The 21,405-nt window shown below is 45.6% G+C and overlaps 1 protein-coding gene across 2 annotated transcripts; it reads right to left on the bottom strand.

The window, feature by feature from the left end:
* Positions 1–4,384: 4,384 nt before the first annotated feature.
* On the bottom strand, positions 4,385–9,192 carry MYC (MYC proto-oncogene, bHLH transcription factor). 2 transcript variants are annotated; one of them, XM_029592021.1, is made up of 3 exons: positions 8,973–9,192; positions 6,921–7,671; positions 4,385–6,003 (listed from the first exon to the last, which is right to left on the bottom strand). In XM_029592021.1, the coding sequence occupies exons 1-3, from the start codon at positions 9,042–9,044 to the stop codon at positions 5,423–5,425; spliced, it is 1,404 nt and encodes a 467-aa protein (XP_029447881.1). In that variant the 5' UTR covers positions 9,045–9,192; the 3' UTR covers positions 4,385–5,422. The 2 variants fall into 2 exon arrangements, with proteins under 2 accessions (XP_029447881.1, XP_029447882.1); XM_029592022.1 differs by having other exon boundaries at positions 8,945–9,180.
* Between the last annotated feature and the right edge of the window lie 12,213 nt (positions 9,193–21,405).

The raw sequence follows: 21,405 nt of genomic DNA, 5'->3' as shown, positions 1-21,405 counted from the left end.
GTGGATACTTACCCTGACATGCTCTCAGTTACACAGAAATGCTCTCATAGATAAACACACACACACACACATAGATATGCTCTCACACAAAGACAGACATGTTCTAAGACACAGGCATGCTGTAACAGACACACAGACATGCTCTAACACACAGACTATCCCAGTCAGATACACACACACAGACATGCTTTCACACGCACATAGATACACACTTTCACTTTCTACCCCACTCCCCAAGAGAAGCACAGCAGCAGCTTCCTCCTTTAGCCCCCGCGACAGATGGAGGAAGCTTCACTTTTCTTGAGGCAGCGGGGGCTTCCTGCACCTGTGATGGGGAGAGGGAGGCTGGCAGCATTGTAGCTGCTCCAAATGCACTCAAACACTGATGCTACCTGTTCCTGCGATGCCCAGGACACTCGCTGATCATCTTGCTTTGGGCCACGACTGCATGGACTTTCCTTCTTCCCATCCATGTGGACCCACCATTTCCTCTTCCGGGCCGTCCAGGTGAGAAAAAGAAAAGGCTGTGCAGTTGCGGCCCCCAGACCCATGCTGCTCTAGATGGCCGCTTAGTGCATCCACCGCTGGTACTCAGCAAACATTGTGGTCTGCACCAAATGCTAATTTTAAAAAGTTTGTTGGGGCAGATAAAAATCAATTACGGGCCTGATCTGACCCATGGGCTGTAGTTTGCCCACCTCTGCCGTAGAGTCTGCAGTTAGTCCTGCACTTCCTTCTGGTCAAGGGGAAAGACAGCATGAGTGCGTGCTCCCAGAGGCCACTGTCAGCCCTGCAATTCTGGTGCGGCAGGCGGTGGTGCGCAGACCCCGGAGCTGCAATCAGTATGACAGACAATCCATAAATTTCCAGGACAAAATCAAATCACTCTTATTTGTGTTCTTCTCCACCACAAATTCCCAACTCTGTGCTTTCCACTTTCAGCGAGAGAATGATGCTAAACACAAAGCAAAAGCAACAATGGAGTATCTCGGTAAGAAGAAAATGAATCTCAAGTGACCCAGACCAGAATGCAATAGAGAATCTGTGGAAAGATTTAAAGACTGCAGTCCACAGATGATCCCAGACAGCTTAAAAGAGATTGAGCTCTTCTGTCAGTAAGAATGGGCAAAAACTGCACCATCACTGTGCAAAGTTCATAGTCACTTATCCTAAATGATTCATTCTGCAAATCGGGTCTCCACCAAGTATAGAGTTAAGGGGTGTGAAGGCTAATGTAATGCAGACTTTTTTTTTTTAATGTTCTTGATTTTGGAATATTTCAATATGATAATTTCACATTGCATATGTACAATATGTTGTGTATGTCAGCGAAACAAACTCCGATGTTGCATTTTGATTTGCCTTTTCTAGGCAATGTGAAAAATGTACAAGGGTTTGAAGATCTTTACAAGGCACTGTATTTTGTTTACAAAATATGAACATGGAAAGGGACAAACAGGAGCGGGATCAGGGAGTAATCATACAGTATGTGGGAATCTAAAGGTTACCAGCAATGTGATAAGGCAATAGTGAGGGCCAAAGGAAAGTTAAAATGTTTAAAGAAAGGTATAACCAAGAGAAAAAAAATTAGTGAGATATCTTCTGGAATATTACGTCCAGTTCTGAAAGTTGCAGAGGAAGCCCAGAGAAGGTGTGGAGTCTGCATCTTAAGAGGAGAGACATGGGGGGATATGCGAGAAACATTCAAATACCTCAGGTAGAAAAAAACGGTCAGGAAGCATGTTTCAGTGGAAACAGAATGTGATGGCAGATAAAGTCTATGGCCATCTACTCTGTCCAATCTCATTCCTGGTGTAATGCCATAGCCCTCACTTGATCTCTGGCTGTCCCTTCTTCACAGCTATAGATTCTCTGCAAATGTGTTAGGCTTCCTTTAATTCCATTACAATGTTGATCTCATTCACCACCCCTTCTATGATGAAATATTTGAGGATGTTGCTCCTTGGGGGACTACACCCCTGAAATGTCATTGTGACCTATTGCTCTAGCTCACTTTCCCCTAACAAAAAAAAAAAAAGGTTTGCTTCCGGAGCTTGATTTACATCTTTGTGGTATTTGAATGTCTATCATATCCAATGTCTTTCCTCTTCATACATATTTAGGACTTCAGGTTGTACCTCATATGGCTTTTGGCACAGATCGTAGCCCATATTGGTAGCCTCTCTCTGGACCACCTCCAGCCTTTTCACAGATACAGTCTCCAGAAATGGACATAATATTCTAGGTGCAGTCTCACTACATTTTTATCCTACGGGGACTACCATTCCCTAGGCACCCTAACAGCCCTCTGGCTACATCACTGTTTGCTGCCTTGACATCAGACATAACCACCCCGAGGGTCTGGTTGGTCCCCACCGTCTACTACTTATTTTATTTCTGCACCAAACATGCATGATTCTGCACTGATATTGCTTTGAATCTTTACTCAACTATTCTGAGCTTTCTTAGATCACTTTTCATTCCAGTAGCTTAGAGTATCCACTGTGTTGCAGATCACAGTATCATATGCCAGCTTTTCTTTCTAACCCCTCTGCAATATTACTCACCAAGACATTGCGCAGAACCAGATCCCTGAGGCACTCCACTAATCACTCTGTGCTGAGCGCATTCCATTCACTACCATCCTGTCACTTAGCCAGTTTCTAATCCAGCTCACCCCCAGGGATGCTCGCTTTGAGCCCCCTTTGTGAGGCAGTATCAAAGGCTTGCTAAAATCCACATCCAACAAATTCCAGACCTAATTCTCTGGCCACCTAAAGAAATCTCCCTTTGGAAAAACCGTGATGCCTTGGATCCTTCATCTTGCTTAATTCAAGATTCTTTACTATCCTTTCCTTTAGCAAGAGTGGCCATGAATTTTATAAGTTTAATTGGCTTGCAGTTTATAGCCTCCTCCCTTCTACCACTGTTACAAAAAGGGATCACATCTACCCTTCTCTAGTCTAAAAAAAAAAAATCCACTTCTAACTGCAAAGAACCAGCAGATGACCTGAGCTTCCTTAATACTGTATCTTATCTAGCTCCATAGCTATGTCCGCTTGTAGTTTGTTACCCACACATATATTGTTCTGTAAATGGGGTAGCATCTATACCTCTCCCATTAATAACCCTTATATGGCCCATTGAGTTGCACTAAAAAAGGATTTTAGGGTTTTTTTTCCTGTCTTATTCTACTTATACACCTACTCCCGTCACTAACAGTTTTGTCACCTTGTTTTACTGCATTACCTTTATTACCCACCTTTACTATTACCTACTTCTCCCCTGTGCTACACAAAACAATGCCCTACTTTAATTATTTTTATATATGTGGTGTAGTATATGATCGATCCATTCTAGTAATCTCCCATGTTGCTGTTTTTGATAAAAACATCTCACCTTCATTCTAGTTAGAGCTTTTATCATACACTAGATATTACATTGGCTTACTTTGATAAGGCTGTGACCAGGATATTTCTTTGAGTTAATCTGGCCCTGAAGTGCTGCTATCCATGCCAATGCATTCTGCAGGACAGAAGCTACAATATGAGATGCAAGATTTTGACAGTATCTGGGTTTAGTTTGCGAGAAGTCTGAATCTAGTGTGATAAGCTGTGTTTCCATGAAGAAGCCCTAACTATAAAGAATTATCTAGAGGTATTGTCTCAAGCTTTGCTTAGCCTTAAAAACAATGCTCTGGTCTAAACAGCCAGTCTGGCAAGACCTAAGCCAAGAATCAGTTTTGAAAGTTAAACGGAGCTAAACTCAAATATGAAGGTGTGGCAGAGTGTTTATAATGATGGACAATGTACCGGGAAAACAGAGTTCAAATCTCATTTTCTCCAGATCCTCAGCAAGTCACTCTCCCATTGTTTCAGTTAACCCACTTAGAGGAGCTGTTTTGAGGCAGGAACTTATTGAACCTGAATTCAAGTGATCTTGAAATCCCTCCTCCTCCCCCCCACAAATTTGGAAAGGCTAGCTAAAAATCCAAAACATGAAGTATACTGCAAAGGGAGAACACACTAAAAGCATGGATGGACCAACTGAGCTACAAAAGGTGTTTTTTTGGTTTTATTAAAAAGACATACAAACTATAGTGGCTTAAGATATCAAGTAAAAAAAAATGCAAGCAGCACATTTTGCATACTATCATGAAAAAACAGATAGCTTGTGTGTCAAGGACCCAAGCTGGTCAATTCCTACTCTCAGTGATGCCTCTTTCAAAGGCAAACTAAGTAATTTAGCAGGCACACACTTTGCCCTGCCATCTGTGAAGCTCACAACTGCTAATTATTAATTTGCTGATGAGAAAAAAAAATAAATCAGATAACAGTTTTTTCAGCTGGGTTTTAGACAGCCAGGCCAGAGCAACCTTTACAGGCCAGCTCCTGTATTTTTTTTTTTTGGGAAGGATCCCTTTGTGTTCAAAAAGGATTGCTTAGGCTGTGCCATCTCTCCCCACACCCAGAATCTATGCAATAGAACAAATTATGGTCTTTTGAGATCACATTGCCTGATCTGTCCCCTATCACTCTCTCAAGTGATCGGGTTCAAATTTTAAAGCAGTATTTTACCCCTGCTTTGAATCTCTTGCTTTATCTAAAAAATCACTGGCCTCCTTCATAGCCTACTAATCTTACATGTACATTTTCCCCAATTGTGGGCAATTTTCAAAATTAAATGAAATCATATATAAATGCTCCAATACCCCCCCCCCCCCTTTGGTGTGTGCCAAAGTATCAATGGGTCTAACCTTATAAATCACTACAAAAAGCAACCTAGCTAGTGACCACAGAGCAGTGCAAGAAATGTGTACAATACACATTAACTTATTACATCTTAGCCAAAAATTTATTCAGGTATATTCAGTCTTTCAAGATGACAATATCCAAAATACAAAAATATTAACCAAAGAATTTGAGAAATGTATTTAAATAAACCACAAAAATGTTTGAATAGTATGGCACAAAACTACAAGCTAAGAACAAGTGGATATCCTGCTTGTTTTTGCCAGAACTGTTAGAAGTGAATATTAACAGATTTTTCTATAAAGACTTTATTAAAGATATTATACATAGTCAGCAATAAGATATCTGCAACCATTCTTGCGGGGGGTTCTCATCAGAAATTTGTGGGTTTTTAAGAAAAATAAAATGTTTTAAATACAAACATCTGTAAAACAAAGAATTTGCAAATTCCCATCCCCCCCCTGCAAGCATGGAAAAATAAGTCCCATCATCCCTTATGCCCAAAGTCTTGAGGCAGTTTTGAGGTTATGGCAAATCTGTCCAAGATCCAGCCAAGGTTGTGTAGTTAAATTGTTTGCAAAGCATGCAACACTGTCCACATTCTACAGAGTTGAAAAAAAAATCAGGAGGAACTTTGAACAGACTAGACAAAAGTTTGTCTTTTTTCTGGTTTATACACAAGAGTTCCGTAGCTGTTCAAGTTTGTGTTTAAATTGTTCTTTTTTCCTCATCAAGAGTTCTCTCTCTGCAATCAGTCTGTGCTCATCTGCCTGAATAGACAGAATGTATTCTGTGGCCTTTTTAAGAATGACGACTTTGGGGGCTCTCTCATTGCTGGCTACCTCTGGTATCTCGTCGCGCAAGGCAAAGAAGCTCAACTTGAGTTCATTTCTCCTCTGGCGCTCCAAGACATTGTGTGTCCGTCTCTTGTCGTTTTCCTCATTGTCTGATGTTCTGGGACTTGTGCATTTTCGGTTGTTATTAATCTGTTTGAGGACCCTGCCACTGTCCACTTTTGCTCTTTTTGCAGGTGGGTAGTCTGTTTTGGTCAAAGGTGGAGCAGCATAATTGTGTTGATGGATGGGGACATGACACCTTTTTAGAACCAGCGGGCTGTGGTGTGGTTTCCTGTACGCCTTCGAGTGGGTGCTGGATTCAGGTTTCTTCCCTCCAGGTTGTCTTTTTTCTACTGTGACAACATCAATTTCTTCCTCTTCCTCCTCTTGATCTTCCTCCTCCTCTTCCTCATCCTCTGTAACAAATTTAGAAACATTGAAAGAAGTGTTTGTGAAACAGCAAAACTGTTAAAGTTACAAAAAACCCCCTAACCCAGGGAAGATGCTGTTTGAGGTGTTAGAACACTTTGCATCTGTAATCCTGGGCAAATGCTATTCAAGGCATACTAAAATGGACTCAGCTGATTTGCACCAGATAGCTTTCAAACCATCTAGACAAGAGTGCTTGAAATATGGAGTGGCACAGCTAGGAAAACTTTAACACCCACAGCTGCCATTTAGAAGAGAAGGGCACAAGACAAAAATACTCAGCCTAACACTTAAATCCCTCCCCCCATTCCACAAGTTTCTAACATTCTGGTCCCTAAGTTGGGCAATCCTGGTAAACCATGGCTGTTTTGCCAGATCTCTCAATTTCAGTTCAATACATTGCTCTGGTGCTGCGGGAGCCTGTCATGGACTTAAAGCTAAGACAGCATCAGAGTAATGTACTGTCCTGACATTGAGCCATCCAGTAAATACTCATAGCTGGCGAGCAGATTCAGATTGCCCGGGGTTTTAGAAGTGGCCTCGGTCTGTAGCTCTCTCCGCCTTGGCCGGGACTACAGAAGATGGGATGGCAGTACTAGATACGAAACCACTACACGCCTCTTTCTCCGCCCAGAAGGCAGAGCCAAGAACGAGCTCAGCCCTCTACTACACCTGTCAGTCTCCCACCCCAGACAGGGAAGGGACTGCTCTTAATGCACCCTGCAACGAGCGCGCTCGGTTATACTGGGGAGCGTTAAAAGATAGCAAAGCCTCTTAAGACCTGGACTTTGAGAAAAAAAAATGAAAATGCAAACATACCAAATTCCCCTGATCTTCCTCCTCGACACCCCCCCCCCCCCCCCCAGCAGCCCATTATTTCCGGCGAGAAGTCATCAGCTCTTACCCGAGTCACTACTACTGCTGCTGCTACTGCTGCTGGAGGGCGGCGTGTCCCCGCCATGGGCCGGGGAAGCGGGGGCGGCCGTCCTGGGAAGAGCTTCGCTTAGCGGGTAGGGGAAGACTACGGACGGGTCGATGCACTCGGCGGCCGCCGCGCCGCTGCCGTTGCTGCAGAGATCATGCAGGTAGCTGGCCATGCTGGAGCCGGGGAGGATCCCCAGGCTGCTGCTGCTGCCGCCGCCGCCTCCTCCACCACCGCCGCCCCCTGCCCCGGGGCAGTGCTGCTGCAGCTGGGCGCCGCTCTCTCGCCGCGCCGCCTGGAAGGACGCCAGCTTGCCCAGCTTGGCGGTGGCCGAGAAGCAGCTCCACATGCAGTCCTGCAGCAGGATGGACTTGGCGAAGGCGGCCGCGTCGTCGCCCGGCTCGCAGATGAAGCTCTGGTTCACGGCGTCGCCGCCCAGGAACTCGCTGACCATCTCCAGCTGGTCGGCGATGGAGGGCGGGCTCCCCCCGCCTCCCTGGGCCCGGCGGCTGGGCGAGAGGGGCGGCGTGGGCAGCAGCTCGAACTTCTTCCAGATGTCCTCGCTGGGCGCCGACGGCTGCAGCAAGTGGCTCTGCTGCTGCCCGCTGTAGAAGTTCTCCTCCTCCTCGAAGTAGAAGTAAGGCTGCACCGTGTCATAGTCGTAATCGTAGTTCCTGCTCGGGAAATAGCTGCAGCTCTGCGGCATGACGGTGGCGGGACCGGGGCCGGCTGCCTGCGAGAAGGAAAACCAGAAGGGAAGAGAAAAAAAGAAGATACCGGCGTGTAAGAACAGCAGTAAAGATGCAAAAAAAAAAAAAAAAAATAAAAATAAACCCCCCAAAAAAAGACACCCCACCAACCGCACGCACGAAGTTTAACAAGATCCCAACCCAACAGCGAAAATATACACATATGGAAACGCAACGAAAATGATCTATGCAATATAAGCATAAACACCAGTATTAAACAACCTCCCCCCCTGAGAAAATACGGGGGAGGCGGATTTCTCCCCTCCCTAGGAAATCCCAGATCAATATACCAGTATCAATCGCCCCCAACTCCTGTGTATGCCACTTATGATTCTCAACTATTCTCAGGCGTTTCTGTAATTTGTCTTTTCCGCCCGCTTGCCAATCAAGGGTCTCTCTCTCCCTCCAGTTCTGGTCTGTAATCTGCCTCTCAAATCAAGACCTAATTACATATCTCAGAGTCCCCTTCTTTCAATTAGCACATCAAAATGACTCTCCCTAAAGCTTAAAATAAAAAGCACTACAAAAGTTAACAAGCAAAGCCATCAGAAGAGCAGAATCAGCTTAAAAGGGGTTTCGCAGCCATAAAATAGAGAAATAGTGTTAAACATTTTTTATTGTTTTTTTTTTTTTTTTTACAAAGGAGGGGTATTCCCCCCGGGGGCGGAGGGAGTATAATACTTATTGTGGCAGTGGGAGTGTCAGGTCCACCTTTAAACACTGCAGTGAGGCTACACTGCTACCATGCCGGAGATTTAAATGAAAAGCCGGCAAGACACTGACAGCACAAGATCTATTTGTAGGGGGAAAAAAAAGTCTTCAATACAACACTGACAAGGAAAAGTTGCGGGTTTAACCAAAGCCCCATCCTTCTCTGTCTCGAACATATTTTCTTTCTTGCCACTTTCATACATCGAATGGGACAGCGGGCAATAGAAAGAAATCAACTCCACCGGAGACAGCAAGAGCGAGGGGATAGCCACCTCCCCATCTGTTAGCAAAAAGAGCAGGGGAAAAAAAAAAAAAAGCCTCCCAGAAGGTCTTAAGAAAATCCTTAAAAACTCGGTACAATCGCTTCTAGACACGGCTCCAACACAACCAAAGCATAAGAACTCCGGGAGCTGCCGCAGCCGCCACACGCGCAGCATCCATATACAGCACACATTGCAACGAAGCCGGCTGCACCAAACTCCCACCCGGGGGGTGGAAGTCTCTGCTGCCAGCGACCCTCAACCCTGGCGATAAGCAGAAACTCACGGCGTCACGTCGCTCTCCAGTCGCTTACCAGGGCTCCGTCACTTCTGTGCAGGAACAGCGGTAAATCCCGGCGCCTGCTGTTACTTTTCACAGCTTTCATTCAATCTGCCCCGGATTAATTGTAAAATCCAGCGCTCGGTTCCGGGCGCGCGCAGACGCAATCACTGAGGTTCATGTACTCCAACCCGGTGCTCAGCTCCCACCCGCAGATAGTCTCAAGGTTTAAGGGGGAAGGGTGGCCCGGCAGCCCCTTTTATAGCTTCTTTAGCGAATCCTTCCGCCCTTTTTGGCGCGAAATGACGTCTCGCCTCTACCCCGTCCACCTCGGTGGGCTGGTTCAGAGAGGGCAGCGGCCGGGGAAGATAAGGTAGGCGAGTTTGAAAAGGGGGAGAAGGAAAGGGGCAACTAGCCACCGCCTACTTTGTGTCCCTTCACATCTCCACGCCCCTTCTGTTCTTTTATTTAATCAGGGGAATAGGTGTAAAAGTCGAGGATTACTTTAGTATGCTTGCGCGGGGATGTAGTAAGAGGAAAAGGGCGGGCATTTTAACTCATTCATGCCTTCACTGCACGGAAGTAAACATAGTAAAATACTATTGAGCTGAGCGGGTTAGGCATTTTCGCGCTCCTCCGACTGCTGGTTCTGCAGCGGTAGTAGCAGTTTCCACGCTCCTGCACGGGAGTCATTGCCGTAATAGTGCTCATCTGTGCGGAGGCTTCTGCGGCAAAACACTGCAGATGTAATGACTGGCCGAAAGCCAGCAGTGGCTGTGTCTAGCCTTTTCATACAGATTATTCAAGAAGCGAGTGGACGCACCATTTATTTTCGTTTTTCATTTTTTTTTTTATTTGTCATGAATAAGGGGTAGCATCAGATGATCTCTAATTATACAAACTTTTTTTTAATCCTTTTAAATGTCTTAAAAAAAAAAAGAAGGGACTGGAAGCATTTGACTTAAACACTTTTTTTTCCTATTAATGTTTTATGTACTTAAAGATAGAGAAATAAAGATCAGCAAACAAATTGCAGCTAATACGTTTTATAGGACCAAATTTATACCTCTATATACTTTAGAAAGGGAAAAAATCCATTAGTTCCTTATTGTTTGCAGAAAATTGGCAAGTAGTATACAGTGGTTAACATTTACTATTTACCATCTACTTATACAACTGACTGGTTTTAAAAAAATCAAATTGTATCTTATTTTAATTTAAATTGTCTAGTACTGAGGGTCATAGTCTTTCTTCCTTGCAAAAAAAAAATAAAAAAAAATCAATACTTAAATTTAGCCATCAAAGAAATATTTCAAAACCAAAATGTAACTGAGCCTGCAATATCGGATTCATAGATAGTAAACTATTTATTAATATAAAACCACTCGAACGCTCAGAGCACAGGGGTTCGAGTGATAGCAACGCTGCTCCTTTGTAGTGCGCTGCGTATGAGAACGGCGCCGAGAAGGAAGGAGCCGGCGTTCCTGTCCCCCGCCCGCTGCTGGAAGAGGATGGCGATCTTATTAAGCTGCAGCATGGAGGGCGCGAGCAGACCGTATGGATATTGCTTTTTTTTTTTTTTTTTGCACGCTCGCTTTTCGTTTGTTCGTCCCAAGGTTCCACCGGAATAGTATCAGTTCTACCCCGCCCCCTTTACACTTCAGTGCTTACTTCACAGACCGGGACCTACCGCTCAGCAAGGCTCCGTAACCTTTCCCCTACTGCATTCATTATAGCCCTCGGGCTTTGCCCCGAATGGACTTTTCTGCCATTTCTCCTCCCCTACCCCCAAATTAATTTGGTATGGGGGTGGGAGAGCAATAGAAAGCACGAGGAAAGCGGTGGGCATCGGATGTTCTTTCTGCTGCCGTTACATTCCCCCTCCCCCTTGTTAACAGCGGGGGAGGGGGAAGCCTTTGTGGAAAGCCGAAGAACCCTCGCTAGGGACCCCCTCCCGCGCCCAACCTGGGATGAACAGCGGCAGCTGCCGCAGAAGCTCCTTTTGTGGGGCAAGCAGGGTTCCAGTTTCTTTGAGGGGGAAACCATGTGTGCAGAAACATAAACGGTCAAATAGTAACACAATAAAAACAGAACCTTGTCCTTTGCTTTCGACTCAATAGATTGTAAATACTGGCAACGAGCACAGGCGTCGGTTACAGGCACCAGCAGCCGGCTGCTACCTGCCCTGCTCCCCTTCCCCTGTACTTTGCAGCCACGCCTCGTTCTGGGTGCGCGCGCCGCTTCCCGCCGCTGCAGAGAGCTGCGACTAGCGCGAGGCCTGGGCGCCCCCTGCAGGCTGCGTGGGGACGGCCCTGGTCTGGGAGGGGGGGGGGCAGCACGGACACGACCCGGCGGCCGCGCTCTCTCGGAACCTAATTCGCACCCAGCGCCTGCCCTCCCTCCTCTGCTTCCAGAGCTCTGGATGGCTCCCCTGAAGCTATTCAAGGCGGGGCGAAATTTGCTGGAAAACGTGCTCGAATTTGGGGAAAATAAATGTTTTCATTATATACATGCGAAGGAATTTCTGGGCTGGGACGGATTGCACAGATGTGGAATAGAAAAGCTTTTATTATTGAACAGCATCTGCCCTGAAAGAGTGCGAGAACATGTTCTTTTCTAGGGGGCCTGGAAGTGAGAAAGATTAGGGAGAGGGCTTGAGCCAACTCGGCGTGAATAGACTTTAAAAAACGTAAACCCAAGAAACAGCTAAAAACTCCTTTATCATTAGAGTAAACGTTGGTTCAAGGGCTTCTTGCTGACTCGATTTTCTTATTATCATTGAGGAGGGGGAATAAAACTGAGGTCTGAGCAGATACCCTGAAGTGCCCCCCTCTGTGTTCATCCATGCTTTAGTTGTGTTCTGGCTCCCCCTTCTGACTGATGGCCAATGGAGAATTGCAGGACTGTTCTTATCCTGGCACGGATCCCGGTGACAGTTTCCCTGATAAAATGATGAATGATGAATCTCTTTTATTGGTATGAAGAGCCCAGGCCTTAGGCTGACCGCTGTACCTGTCCACCTGGTTAGTAGAATTGAGAACAGGTTGTGGCATGCACTGTGCCTGCTGCTGGACATGAGCCAGCTGAGGCATGCGATTATGCATTTTGTTTTTTGGCTTGGTAATAACCAGCACATAATTGGAGAGACTACCTACCTCCTTGCTGGACCAGCCAAGGGTTGCCAACTGGCTCCAGATTTTCAGGACAGGTTGATTCAGTCCTGGTTTTACCCCATTGCATGCTGGGACTTATTCCAATTTCCTTATTGCATTGCCTAATAAAAGCAAGACTATAAATACTTGCATGTAGGGGGGTAAAACCAGGATTGGATCAATCTGTTCAGAAAATCTGGAACCGGTTGGCATCCTAACCACCATAGGACTGTGTGTTCAAATGACAATAGAAATCTTTTAGTGCTGACTCTGGCAAGTGGCTTTGTATCTCTTTTTTTTGCTGTTTTCTTTGTTTTGGCCCAGCCTTATAGGGCTTCCTTGAGGGCACACCCAGGCTTTTGTTTTTCTCACGTTTAAGCTCTCTCCTGTAGCCAGTGCAGCAGCAGCGGTCCCTTGGCGAGATGGGAGATGTTGTGGTTATGCCGTAGCTGGGATTCCTCACTGGGGGCTGTGAATAGGGTTGCCAACTGACTCCAGATTTTCAGGACAGGTAGATCCAGACCTGGTTTTACTTACCTACATGCAGGTACTTATATTCTTGCTTTTCTTAGGGATTGCAATAGGGAAATCAGAATTAGTCCCAGCATGTAATGGGGTAAAACTAGGACTGGATCAACCTGTCATGAAAACCTGGATCTAGTGAATGCTGCCACTGCACCATCCCTAGCCGGCCCTGGAATTAAATGGGCCTCCTGTCAAGGGAGAGGGGACAAAATTGGCCTGGGATTAAAAGCGAGGCCAGACAGAATGTTACTACTTCTGCTTGTTTTTTCCTCTTGCTGCTGCTTCTGCTATCTTTTATTTATGATTCCCCAGCACAGGTCTTAATATCTGGAAATAGGAATGAGCCCACGATTCAGAGAGAGCCAGGGTGGGTGCCCCTCTCTCAAATATAAGATTCATCATTCATCAAAGAGTCAGCTCCAGCAACTGACTTTGAGTTTTGCTTACTGACCAGGCCTTTGCTGTGGATGCACAGTATTGCGCAGGACTGGTACTTTAAAAGTGTCCCTCTGGGAAGAAAAGTCTGCAGGTAAAAGTGAGGCTGATCACAGTGTTTGCTTTGTTATTTTCTTCCTCAGTTTGTGGGAAACAAATGTCAGGTTGTGATCCTTCCTATGCTGATGTCGGATAGTAAAGGTGCTCCTCACAGAAGGACACACGCTGCTGAACGATCCATTCCGGGTCCACCATGTAATAAGTGCAAGTGTGTGAACATAAGGCTGTGATGTAGCGACATGGTTGGATGACGGCAGGTATAGACCAAATTGGCCAGTCCACTCTACTCGGTTCAGATTCATCTACTTTTAGGGCAGATGCATTTCCATATGCAGCCTGACATCCATCACACACACGTATCTTGTCTTTTACCCGACCTCTCAACCCGTCTCCTACCGCTGTCCTCTGTACCTGTCCCAATCATGCCCAAAATTCTGTTAAATGTCCTTTGGTCCATCCCATTCACTGGCAGGCTATTTCAGGCTTTTCTTTATTTTCTTTAATTGCTTTTGTTGTCTTCAGCTTTCATCCTTACCAGACCCAATATGTAAGCCAACACTCAGGTTTGCTTCCATGTCCTATTACTAAGCTTTGTAATAATTCCCCCCAAGCATCAATATTAGTGAGGCTGTGATACAAATAAATCTGTCCTTTCCATACTCATTGTAGTTTTGGCTCTTAACCATGCAGGTTACTCCCAGGTGACCATGTAAAAGAAAGCAGGTCTGAACTGGAAAGCACGGCGCAGTCCTAGGTAATCCCTATGCCTCATTTGTATGCATTGACTTGTCACTGGAGGGACACTCCATGGTTCCCTCTATTCAGAAGTTAAGCCATTAGGTTTTTGCAGTGGCTTGTCTATGAATTCTGCAGCAAGGCCTAGAGAATTTTGTGTGCATAACTTTTGTACTCATCTGCACTTCTGGAATAAGATTATGGCTGCAAATGTAACTATCCTTTAAATTGGGAAAGTTGACTATAATACTGGGAAGGGCAGGAGCTGCCACTAATTAGTTATTGAAAAACTGTGTTATCACTGCTACTTAATTATTTATAGGTAAAAACAATCACACTTAATTTGCACTCCTGCATCCAATCCCTGGTTTGACGATTTTTCTATTATTTTGCTTAACATACTATTTAAATGCAAATCCCCAACAACAGCAGATGTTCAGCCTGGCTGAAGTGTTCCAGGGCTTGCATACCTCCTTAGGATGTCTTATTTCCCAGCACTTATCTGGAAAGTTCATTCTTTGTTAGAGGTTTAGTACTCCTGCTGAACACACTTAATTCCAAATCCTATTTGCTTTTTATCTGCAATCCCTTGCAGCATTTAAAAGCAGACTAATGTTGTTAATCGCCTAGCTCTTTCACAGAAGACAGAAGGATTTTTTGCAGCTCATTAAGGTGATGGGGGTGGGTCTGCCTGCCCAATGTGATAATGTGCCCTGGAGTCTCTCTCTGTGAAAGCTGGACTTAGCTTAATATTTGACATTCAATTAGTTTTAGTTCTTTCACCTGTTTTTTTTGTTGTTGTTGTTGAAATATTAATGGAAAATGGTGTTTTTAATATTAAAAAAATAAAACCAAATAAAAAAGGAGTTGATTCCAGACCAGAGTAAGCCACTGCTGCATTCATTTATATTTATTTATTTTATTTATTTTTGGTTTTTATATACCGGAAGTTCCTGTATACAATACATATCACTCCGGTTCACAAATAACAGAGATAACTGTCGCCGGGGAGGCGGTTTACATGGAACATATCGAATAAAATGAACAGATAATCTATAATATACTCCTGTGGTAAAAGGGGAGCATGGCAGGATAGTTCCCCTTTGCTTCTCTGTCCTAAACAGGCGTTCCTGCCAAGGAGAGCAACCTGCTCCTGAGCACAGGCAAATTAGGTGGTGTTTGCTGGTGTTGCTTACGGAGAGGTGGAGAGCATGCAGTGAAGGAGGGGAGGGGTCCTCCCTCCACATTCACCCAAAATAGGAAGGGTAGATGTGAGTAGGGTTTTTTACTTCATCCATGTTACTTATCCAGTCCTGGTTCTGCTCCATATAATGCAATTTGGAATTCTGATTTTCTTAAGACAAATCCTGCTGTATCTCTATGCATTCAACGGGGCAAAAGCAGGACTAAATCAACACCTTCATTGACCTGGTAATCCTAAGGGGGGTGAGTGTGTGCACACACCTCACAACAGATTGCACTTTATTTATTTAGATTTTTTACATTCCACTTTTGGCAGCACTTCAAAGCAGATTACATTCAGGTACTGTAGGTATTTCCCTATCCTCAAAGAGTTTATAATCTTAAATTTGTACCTGAGGTACTGGAGTTAGTGACTTGCCCAAGGTCACGAGGAGTGATAGTGGGATTTGAACGCTGGTCTCCTGGTTCAAAGCCTGCTGCTCTAACCACAGGGCCCAGAGCCTGACCAAAATCTGGCCCTTCCCTCGCTTAATTTGCCGCAGGAGATGCGGGGCCGGGTCAGGCAGGGGTGCATGGTCTGGGTCTTCCCCTCTCTGCAGTTCTGGGCCTGACTGTTGCTTTGGACCTAACGGGACTGCGCAAAGCTGCACAGTTCAAAGCTGCAGCTGGATCAGGTGGCAGAGCAGAAGGACGTGGCCTGATGCACCATGTCTCCTCCTCCTCCCCCCACTGCCACTGAGCGGCATGTGAGCAGGCAGGATATGAGATAGGGGGGGGGGGGAAGAAATTAAGAAGGAGAGTAGGTGGGGACAGGGGAACAGAGGGAGAGAGATAAAGGAGGGGGATCCGCAGCCCCTGTGTGTGTGGGTCTGTATCTGTGCCTTTTCTCCTGTAGTTTTCCTGCTCAGTCCATGTCTTTATAAAGAGAAAAGAAAAATTGATTCAGTGTTCCAAAAGGAAACATGCAATTGAAAAAATAGTACTTACATCTTGAAGAGCTATCATTTCAGTTCTAAAGAGCCAAACCTGAAGAGGCTCTGGCTTCTCCACAGTAACTTTACTGAATTGTTCTCCATTACTTTTTGGAGTTCCCTATGTCTTTTTTTTTTTCTTCCTGATTTTTCTCCAGCTTTTGTTTTTGCCTCTGTTTTCCGATAGCCCCTGCTGTAAATCGACGTGCTTGAATTTTTTTCCTGTTCTGGGCGGACAGACTTTTGCACGTTGTGCCTGTGCTCCCGGAAATGTATGCAGTTGCTGCTGGGATTGGTGTCACAAGCGCTGACTGATCGGGATGTGAAGGCCGAGCAACGCAAGGAAGACCGGACTCCTTTTAGGGGGTAATAACCTTTTTATTGGACAAACAGGAAAAATATAATCCCTTAGATGAGTTTTGGTGACTACACCGGACTTTTCTTCAGCAGAATGATTACTTTCTTACAACTGATCAAAGAGAGGGATGCAATGTATGCAGAAAAATACTTTTTAACTCGACTTTCCAAATAATGCTTATCCAGATTCAAGGCAAAAAAGTCCCTGGGCCAAAGAGCTTACAAGCTCACTGCCTGATTCACTAAGGATTTTCTCCCAATCTGTGTCTATGGGAAAATACCTTGATGAATCAGGCCCTAAGACAATGGGAGATGTAAAAAAAAAAAACAAACCCAACAAAAAAACCAAGGGCCCTTAAGAGTGGAGGAGTAGCCTAGTGGTTAGAGCAGCAGGCTGAGAACCAGGGAAGACAGGGCTCAAATCTCACTGACGCTCTTTGCAACCTTGGGCAAGTCACTTCACTCTCCTTTGGTTCAGGTTTAGGGCCTGATTTATTAGGGCTCTTCTCCCATTCTGTGTCTATGGGTAAAATGCTTGGTAAATCAGACCCTTAGATTATGATCCCTCTGGGGACAGGGAAGCACCTACTGTATTTGAATGTAACTTGTTACCAATGAAAAGGCGTGAGCTAAATCTAAATAAGTACTAAACATTTTTCCCATACAGTCACAATGGAAAGATCCTTTAGTAAATAGGCCTCACAGGGACTTGGGTCAAAGTCACAAGGAGCATCAAAGGCAGATGTGGGATCTGAACCCTGAGCTTCCCAGGTTCTCAACCCAGACTACTCTGAAACAAGATTAGCAATAGAGAGGGATAGCCAGGGGCACTAAGTTTCTGCTTCTAGTGCCACTTTATCACAATCTGTCTCATAAACATCCGACCTGTTACCTAGAACACCACATCTGTGGGTTCCTTATTTAGTTCACAGTGGTTTTTTTTAAACATGTCTTTTACTGATAACATCACATCTGGATTGCTCATTCTGCAATAGATCACATCTGTAATGCTGGCAGCCTAATAACAGCACTCCTGTATTGTTGTCCACCTGTGCCATCACACTAAACATGGTAAAACAAAATGCATTTGCAGTGTTTGTTTACATTTGTAGTCTGCCTTTCCAAATGATGCTCCAGGCAGTTTACAGCATTATTAGTTGTCAGGCACAATGCTGTAAGTCCCTTCCCCCAAGGGGGTACCCGAGGCAGGGATTTGAACCCTATGCTCCCTCGTTCTCAAGCCATTGTTCTACGCACTAGGCTACTCCACCCTTTTCAGAATTTTATATTCTTAACTTGCTTACTAAGCTTTCCTTGGTGCATCTTTTTTTCCCTTGCTTAGGGCATTTCTTTGATAGCCTGCATTGTCTGAAGGTAAACAAACCATTGAGGAGATTTGAGATCCATGGGCAGCTGTAGGCAGGCAGGGCAGGCAGGCAGAACAGTAGGAGGAGGAGGTGTGAAGTGCATCAGGGTGGAAGATAAAGGAAGGCACACAATGGCTGGCAGAGAGGGTGAAATCTAACAACATTAACGCTTCATCTGCCATCCTCTGCAAGCCTCAAGCCCATTTGCAGGTACTTTATTAGGTTTTGGCTTCAAGGGCCACCTCCACAAAAACGTCAGGCTGTTTCCAGGGACCTCCCTTCCTATAACAGATGGTCTCAACTTCAGTAATCTGGCTTGTTTTTCCACTTTTTTCTTTCTTTTTCTTTTTTTCAAGATTTCTGTTTTGAGTTTCAGGGCTTTGATTTAGCCTGCTTGGTCTTGTCTTAAACTTCCTGTTTTTCTTATTCAGGGGATGGAAGCTCCTCATGTTCTTCCTTTCGGGAAAAGCAGGCACTCCTATCTCCTGTGGTGGGTTCGCTGCCTAGGGGATTTTTGTAAGCAGTTCCCTAAAATCTGCTTTCTTAAATCTTTGCTGTGCTTTTAGTTTTGCTTCCCCCCCCCCCCCCCCCATATTCTCGCCCTTTGCATTTTATCACTCTCTGATCACTTTCGCTTGCAGAAGCCAGGAAATTGGGCAGACTGGATGGGCCTTATCTTCAGTCTTAGTCTTTTGTTTCTGTAGCATCCGTGCTTTGTTTCCTAAATCATCACATCTGTTAGATGCATCATCCCATGCAAAAGCCATCTATAATAATCACTGCAACAGTTTGCTTCCTAAAGGCTCATCTCCTTGTCTGCTGGGTTACTTCCCCATAATCGGTGCCCCTGGTCTTCCACAGTTCTGTGGCCACGGAAAGGACCACAAAATCTGGCTCTTTCTGTGGAATTCCCCTTTCGCTGGGGTGGGGGGGGAGTGGAAATGGAAGCAGCCACCCGCACTCCTCTCCCCCACCCCACCCTGCACTGATCCGGGTTCGATGGGGTGTACAGCAGTGGCCACGTGGCATCTCGGGCCACTCCCTTTTCCTGTGCTTGCCCGGGTGTGCCGTGCGGTGGAAAGCTTGATGCCTCTGGCCCCGGGCAGCACAAGAAGAAGGAGCAGACCGAGGCCCTGCATCAGCTACTGCTGACCTCTGATTAAGGCTGGATGGTGGGGAGAGGGGAGGGTAAGAGGCTCAATGTATGTGTGTGATGGAGAGGATGGGGGGTGGGGATGGGTGAGGGGAGTGGGATATGTGTAGAGAAAGGGGGAGGCTGAAGAGGTGTGAGGAAGAAAAATTGGGAGGGGCGGGTATGAGACAGTGGAGCTGTCCTCCTTCCTAATCTTGGATGCTCATCCGTGGTCCAGGATCTCTCATCTTTTCCATCCTCCTCTATCCCCCTCCCCATCTGCTCCCTCCCTCCCCCTAATCCTCAATCTCCTATTCCTCTGCCCCTATCCCTAAGATCCCTTTGCCACCTCCTTCCTCCTAGATCCCACTCTCCCTCCGCTCCTCCATCCCCCATTTCCTATCTGCACCCCTCCTCTATTCACTGTCTCCTCCTCCTTTCCCCAATTGCAATCACAAAGATCTTTCCCCTCAAAAAAGTTCAAAATAAATTATCTGGACGCACGATAAATGTCAGAAAAGGGCTTTTTTTTTTTTTTAAATTAGGGTTATTTTTTTATTAAAGTGTAACTTCATGGTTCTTAACAGCTGTGCTACAGCTGAATCTGCACAGTAAATCCAGCGAAATTAAAAACTTGACTTGCACATCCAGTCTTCTGTTATTTAACTTCCCCCTTGTTTTTGAATTTCAGAAATTTTGCTGCAGAATTTCCCCCCTGACTGGTGCAGGAGTCTGGGGCCCCGTGCCCGTCACCTTACATTTACAAGGCTTTATTTCTGGGCAGCCTACTTGTTGCCTCATGGGGTGCGTCATTAGCTGCCTCCATCTCAGCGAGCTCCAGCCCTCCCTCCCTCCCTTCTCCGGGGCTGTGAGTGCAGCTGCTGCGGGGCATACGGGTTCATGCATTTTAAGAAATTCCTGCAAATGAAACTTAAACTGCTACACTGTCATTATCGCCTCACCTTAATCTAGTCACTCCTTTTTTTTTTTTTTTTAAAGCTTCACCCTTCTTTTCTTTCAAGGTGCAAACTGTGGTCACTTGCCATTTGATAATAAGACTCATAGTAACTTTTACTGGCCTCTCCACATTAAGAAGTCAGGGCAAATTCCAAGGTATTAAATGGAACTCGGAAGAAATCCTGGATTCTGTGGTGGCTGAAACAAATGCTTTTTAAACAGCACTAAGGCGCCAGGTTCAAGAATTAGACACAGGGCCTTATTCTTGAATCTGGCTCCGTGTTGAGCAATTTCTGAATTGCGTATCTTTTGTCCTGGGGAGGAGGGGGGATATTCCATAGAATAAACTATTCAACCCCCCCCCTTCTGCTAAAAAGCACTGTAGGACTTCCCCCTTCCTCCCCCCCCCCCCCCATTCCCTTGGCTAAATGTAGAGAAGAGGTAAAAAATACAAACCCTCACCATGCTGTTTGCACAAGTTCAGAGCTGCCAAGCGAATTAGTGCAAGGAGGGAGACCTTGAGCCTGTCCAGTGCATTGTGGTTTCAGTGCTGCAAGTACTGGATTACATCAGGATGGGGGGACAAAAATCCAGAACTGGGCTACAGTCTCCCCTCGGAGTAGGTTACTTGGCGTCTCCAAAAGTTTCCAACAGTAACGTCCGGGATGGGGTAGTTTCACGGTTGGAAAGCGACCCTATTTCTGGAGAGAGAGCTTAGGCCAAGCTTGGCCTTTTTTAACAACCCACACCTTGATGCATCTTGGTACTTGTAGTGCTGATACGAAGCGTGAAAAGCAAGAGAACAAATCCCACACAGGCCGATTCAGTACAGTGCGCTCAGGCTGAGCGCACTGTACTAGCCTCCATTTGGACGTGCGTTTTGCACGCGCTATTATTACCCCTTATGCAGTAAGGGGTAATAGCGCGTGGAAAATGCGCGTCCAACCCCCCCCCCCGAAACTAATAGGCTCATCAACATGCAAATGCATGTTGATGAGCCTATTAGTTAGTTCCGCTCGATACAGAAAGAAAACGTGCAGCCAAGCCACCCGTTTTACTCTCAGAAATTAACGCCTGCCCAAAGGCAGGCGTTAATTTCAGCCAGCACCGGGAAAGTGTACAGGAAAGCAGAAAAAAATGCTTTTCTGTACACCTTCCAACTTAATATCAAAGCGATATTAAGTCGGAGACCCCAAAAATAAAAAATAAAAAAAATCTGTCCATGGGTTGGAAAACGGATGCTCAATTTTGCCAGCGTCCATTTTCCAAACCCATGGCTGTCAGCGGGTTCGACCACCGACACCAGTAAAATTAAGCGTCGGCTGTCAAACCCGCTGACAGCCGCTGCTTCTGCCAATAAGGAGGCGCTAGGGACTTCATTTGCATACTGAATCGCGCGCACAGGAGAGTGGCCTGGGTGCATGTTGGGAGAGCGGGCGCTCGCCTCAGAGAGCCGGCTCTCCCACGCATTTTATTGAATCGGCCCGATAGTGCATTATTTTACATAAATAATAAGTTAAAAAGCCCAGGAACCATGAGAAGTTTCATTCCAAAGACAGGGTTAGTTGTCAGC

The sequence above is a fragment of the Rhinatrema bivittatum genome, chromosome 2 (assembly GCF_901001135.1).
Source record: "Rhinatrema bivittatum chromosome 2, aRhiBiv1.1, whole genome shotgun sequence".
NCBI lineage: Eukaryota > Metazoa > Chordata > Amphibia > Gymnophiona > Rhinatrematidae > Rhinatrema > Rhinatrema bivittatum.
The sequence above is the reverse complement of the archived record's forward strand: the minus strand, read 5'-3'. Positions and strand labels throughout refer to the sequence as shown.

Bases quoted from the DNA above. Each gene is read 5' to 3' on its own strand.
- MYC (XM_029592021.1), bottom strand. From the start codon at position 9,044: ATGAAAGCTGTGAAAAGTAACAGCAGGCGCCGGGATTTACCGCTGTTC. The intron at 7,672-8,972 runs GTAAGCGACTGG...TCCTTCTCGCAG, and splicing joins ACAGAAGTGACGGAGCCCTG to GCAGCCGGCCCCGGTCCCGC. The intron at 6,004-6,920 runs GTAAGAGCTGAT...AATTTGTTACAG, and splicing joins CAGCAGTAGTAGTGACTCGG to AGGATGAGGAAGAGGAGGAG.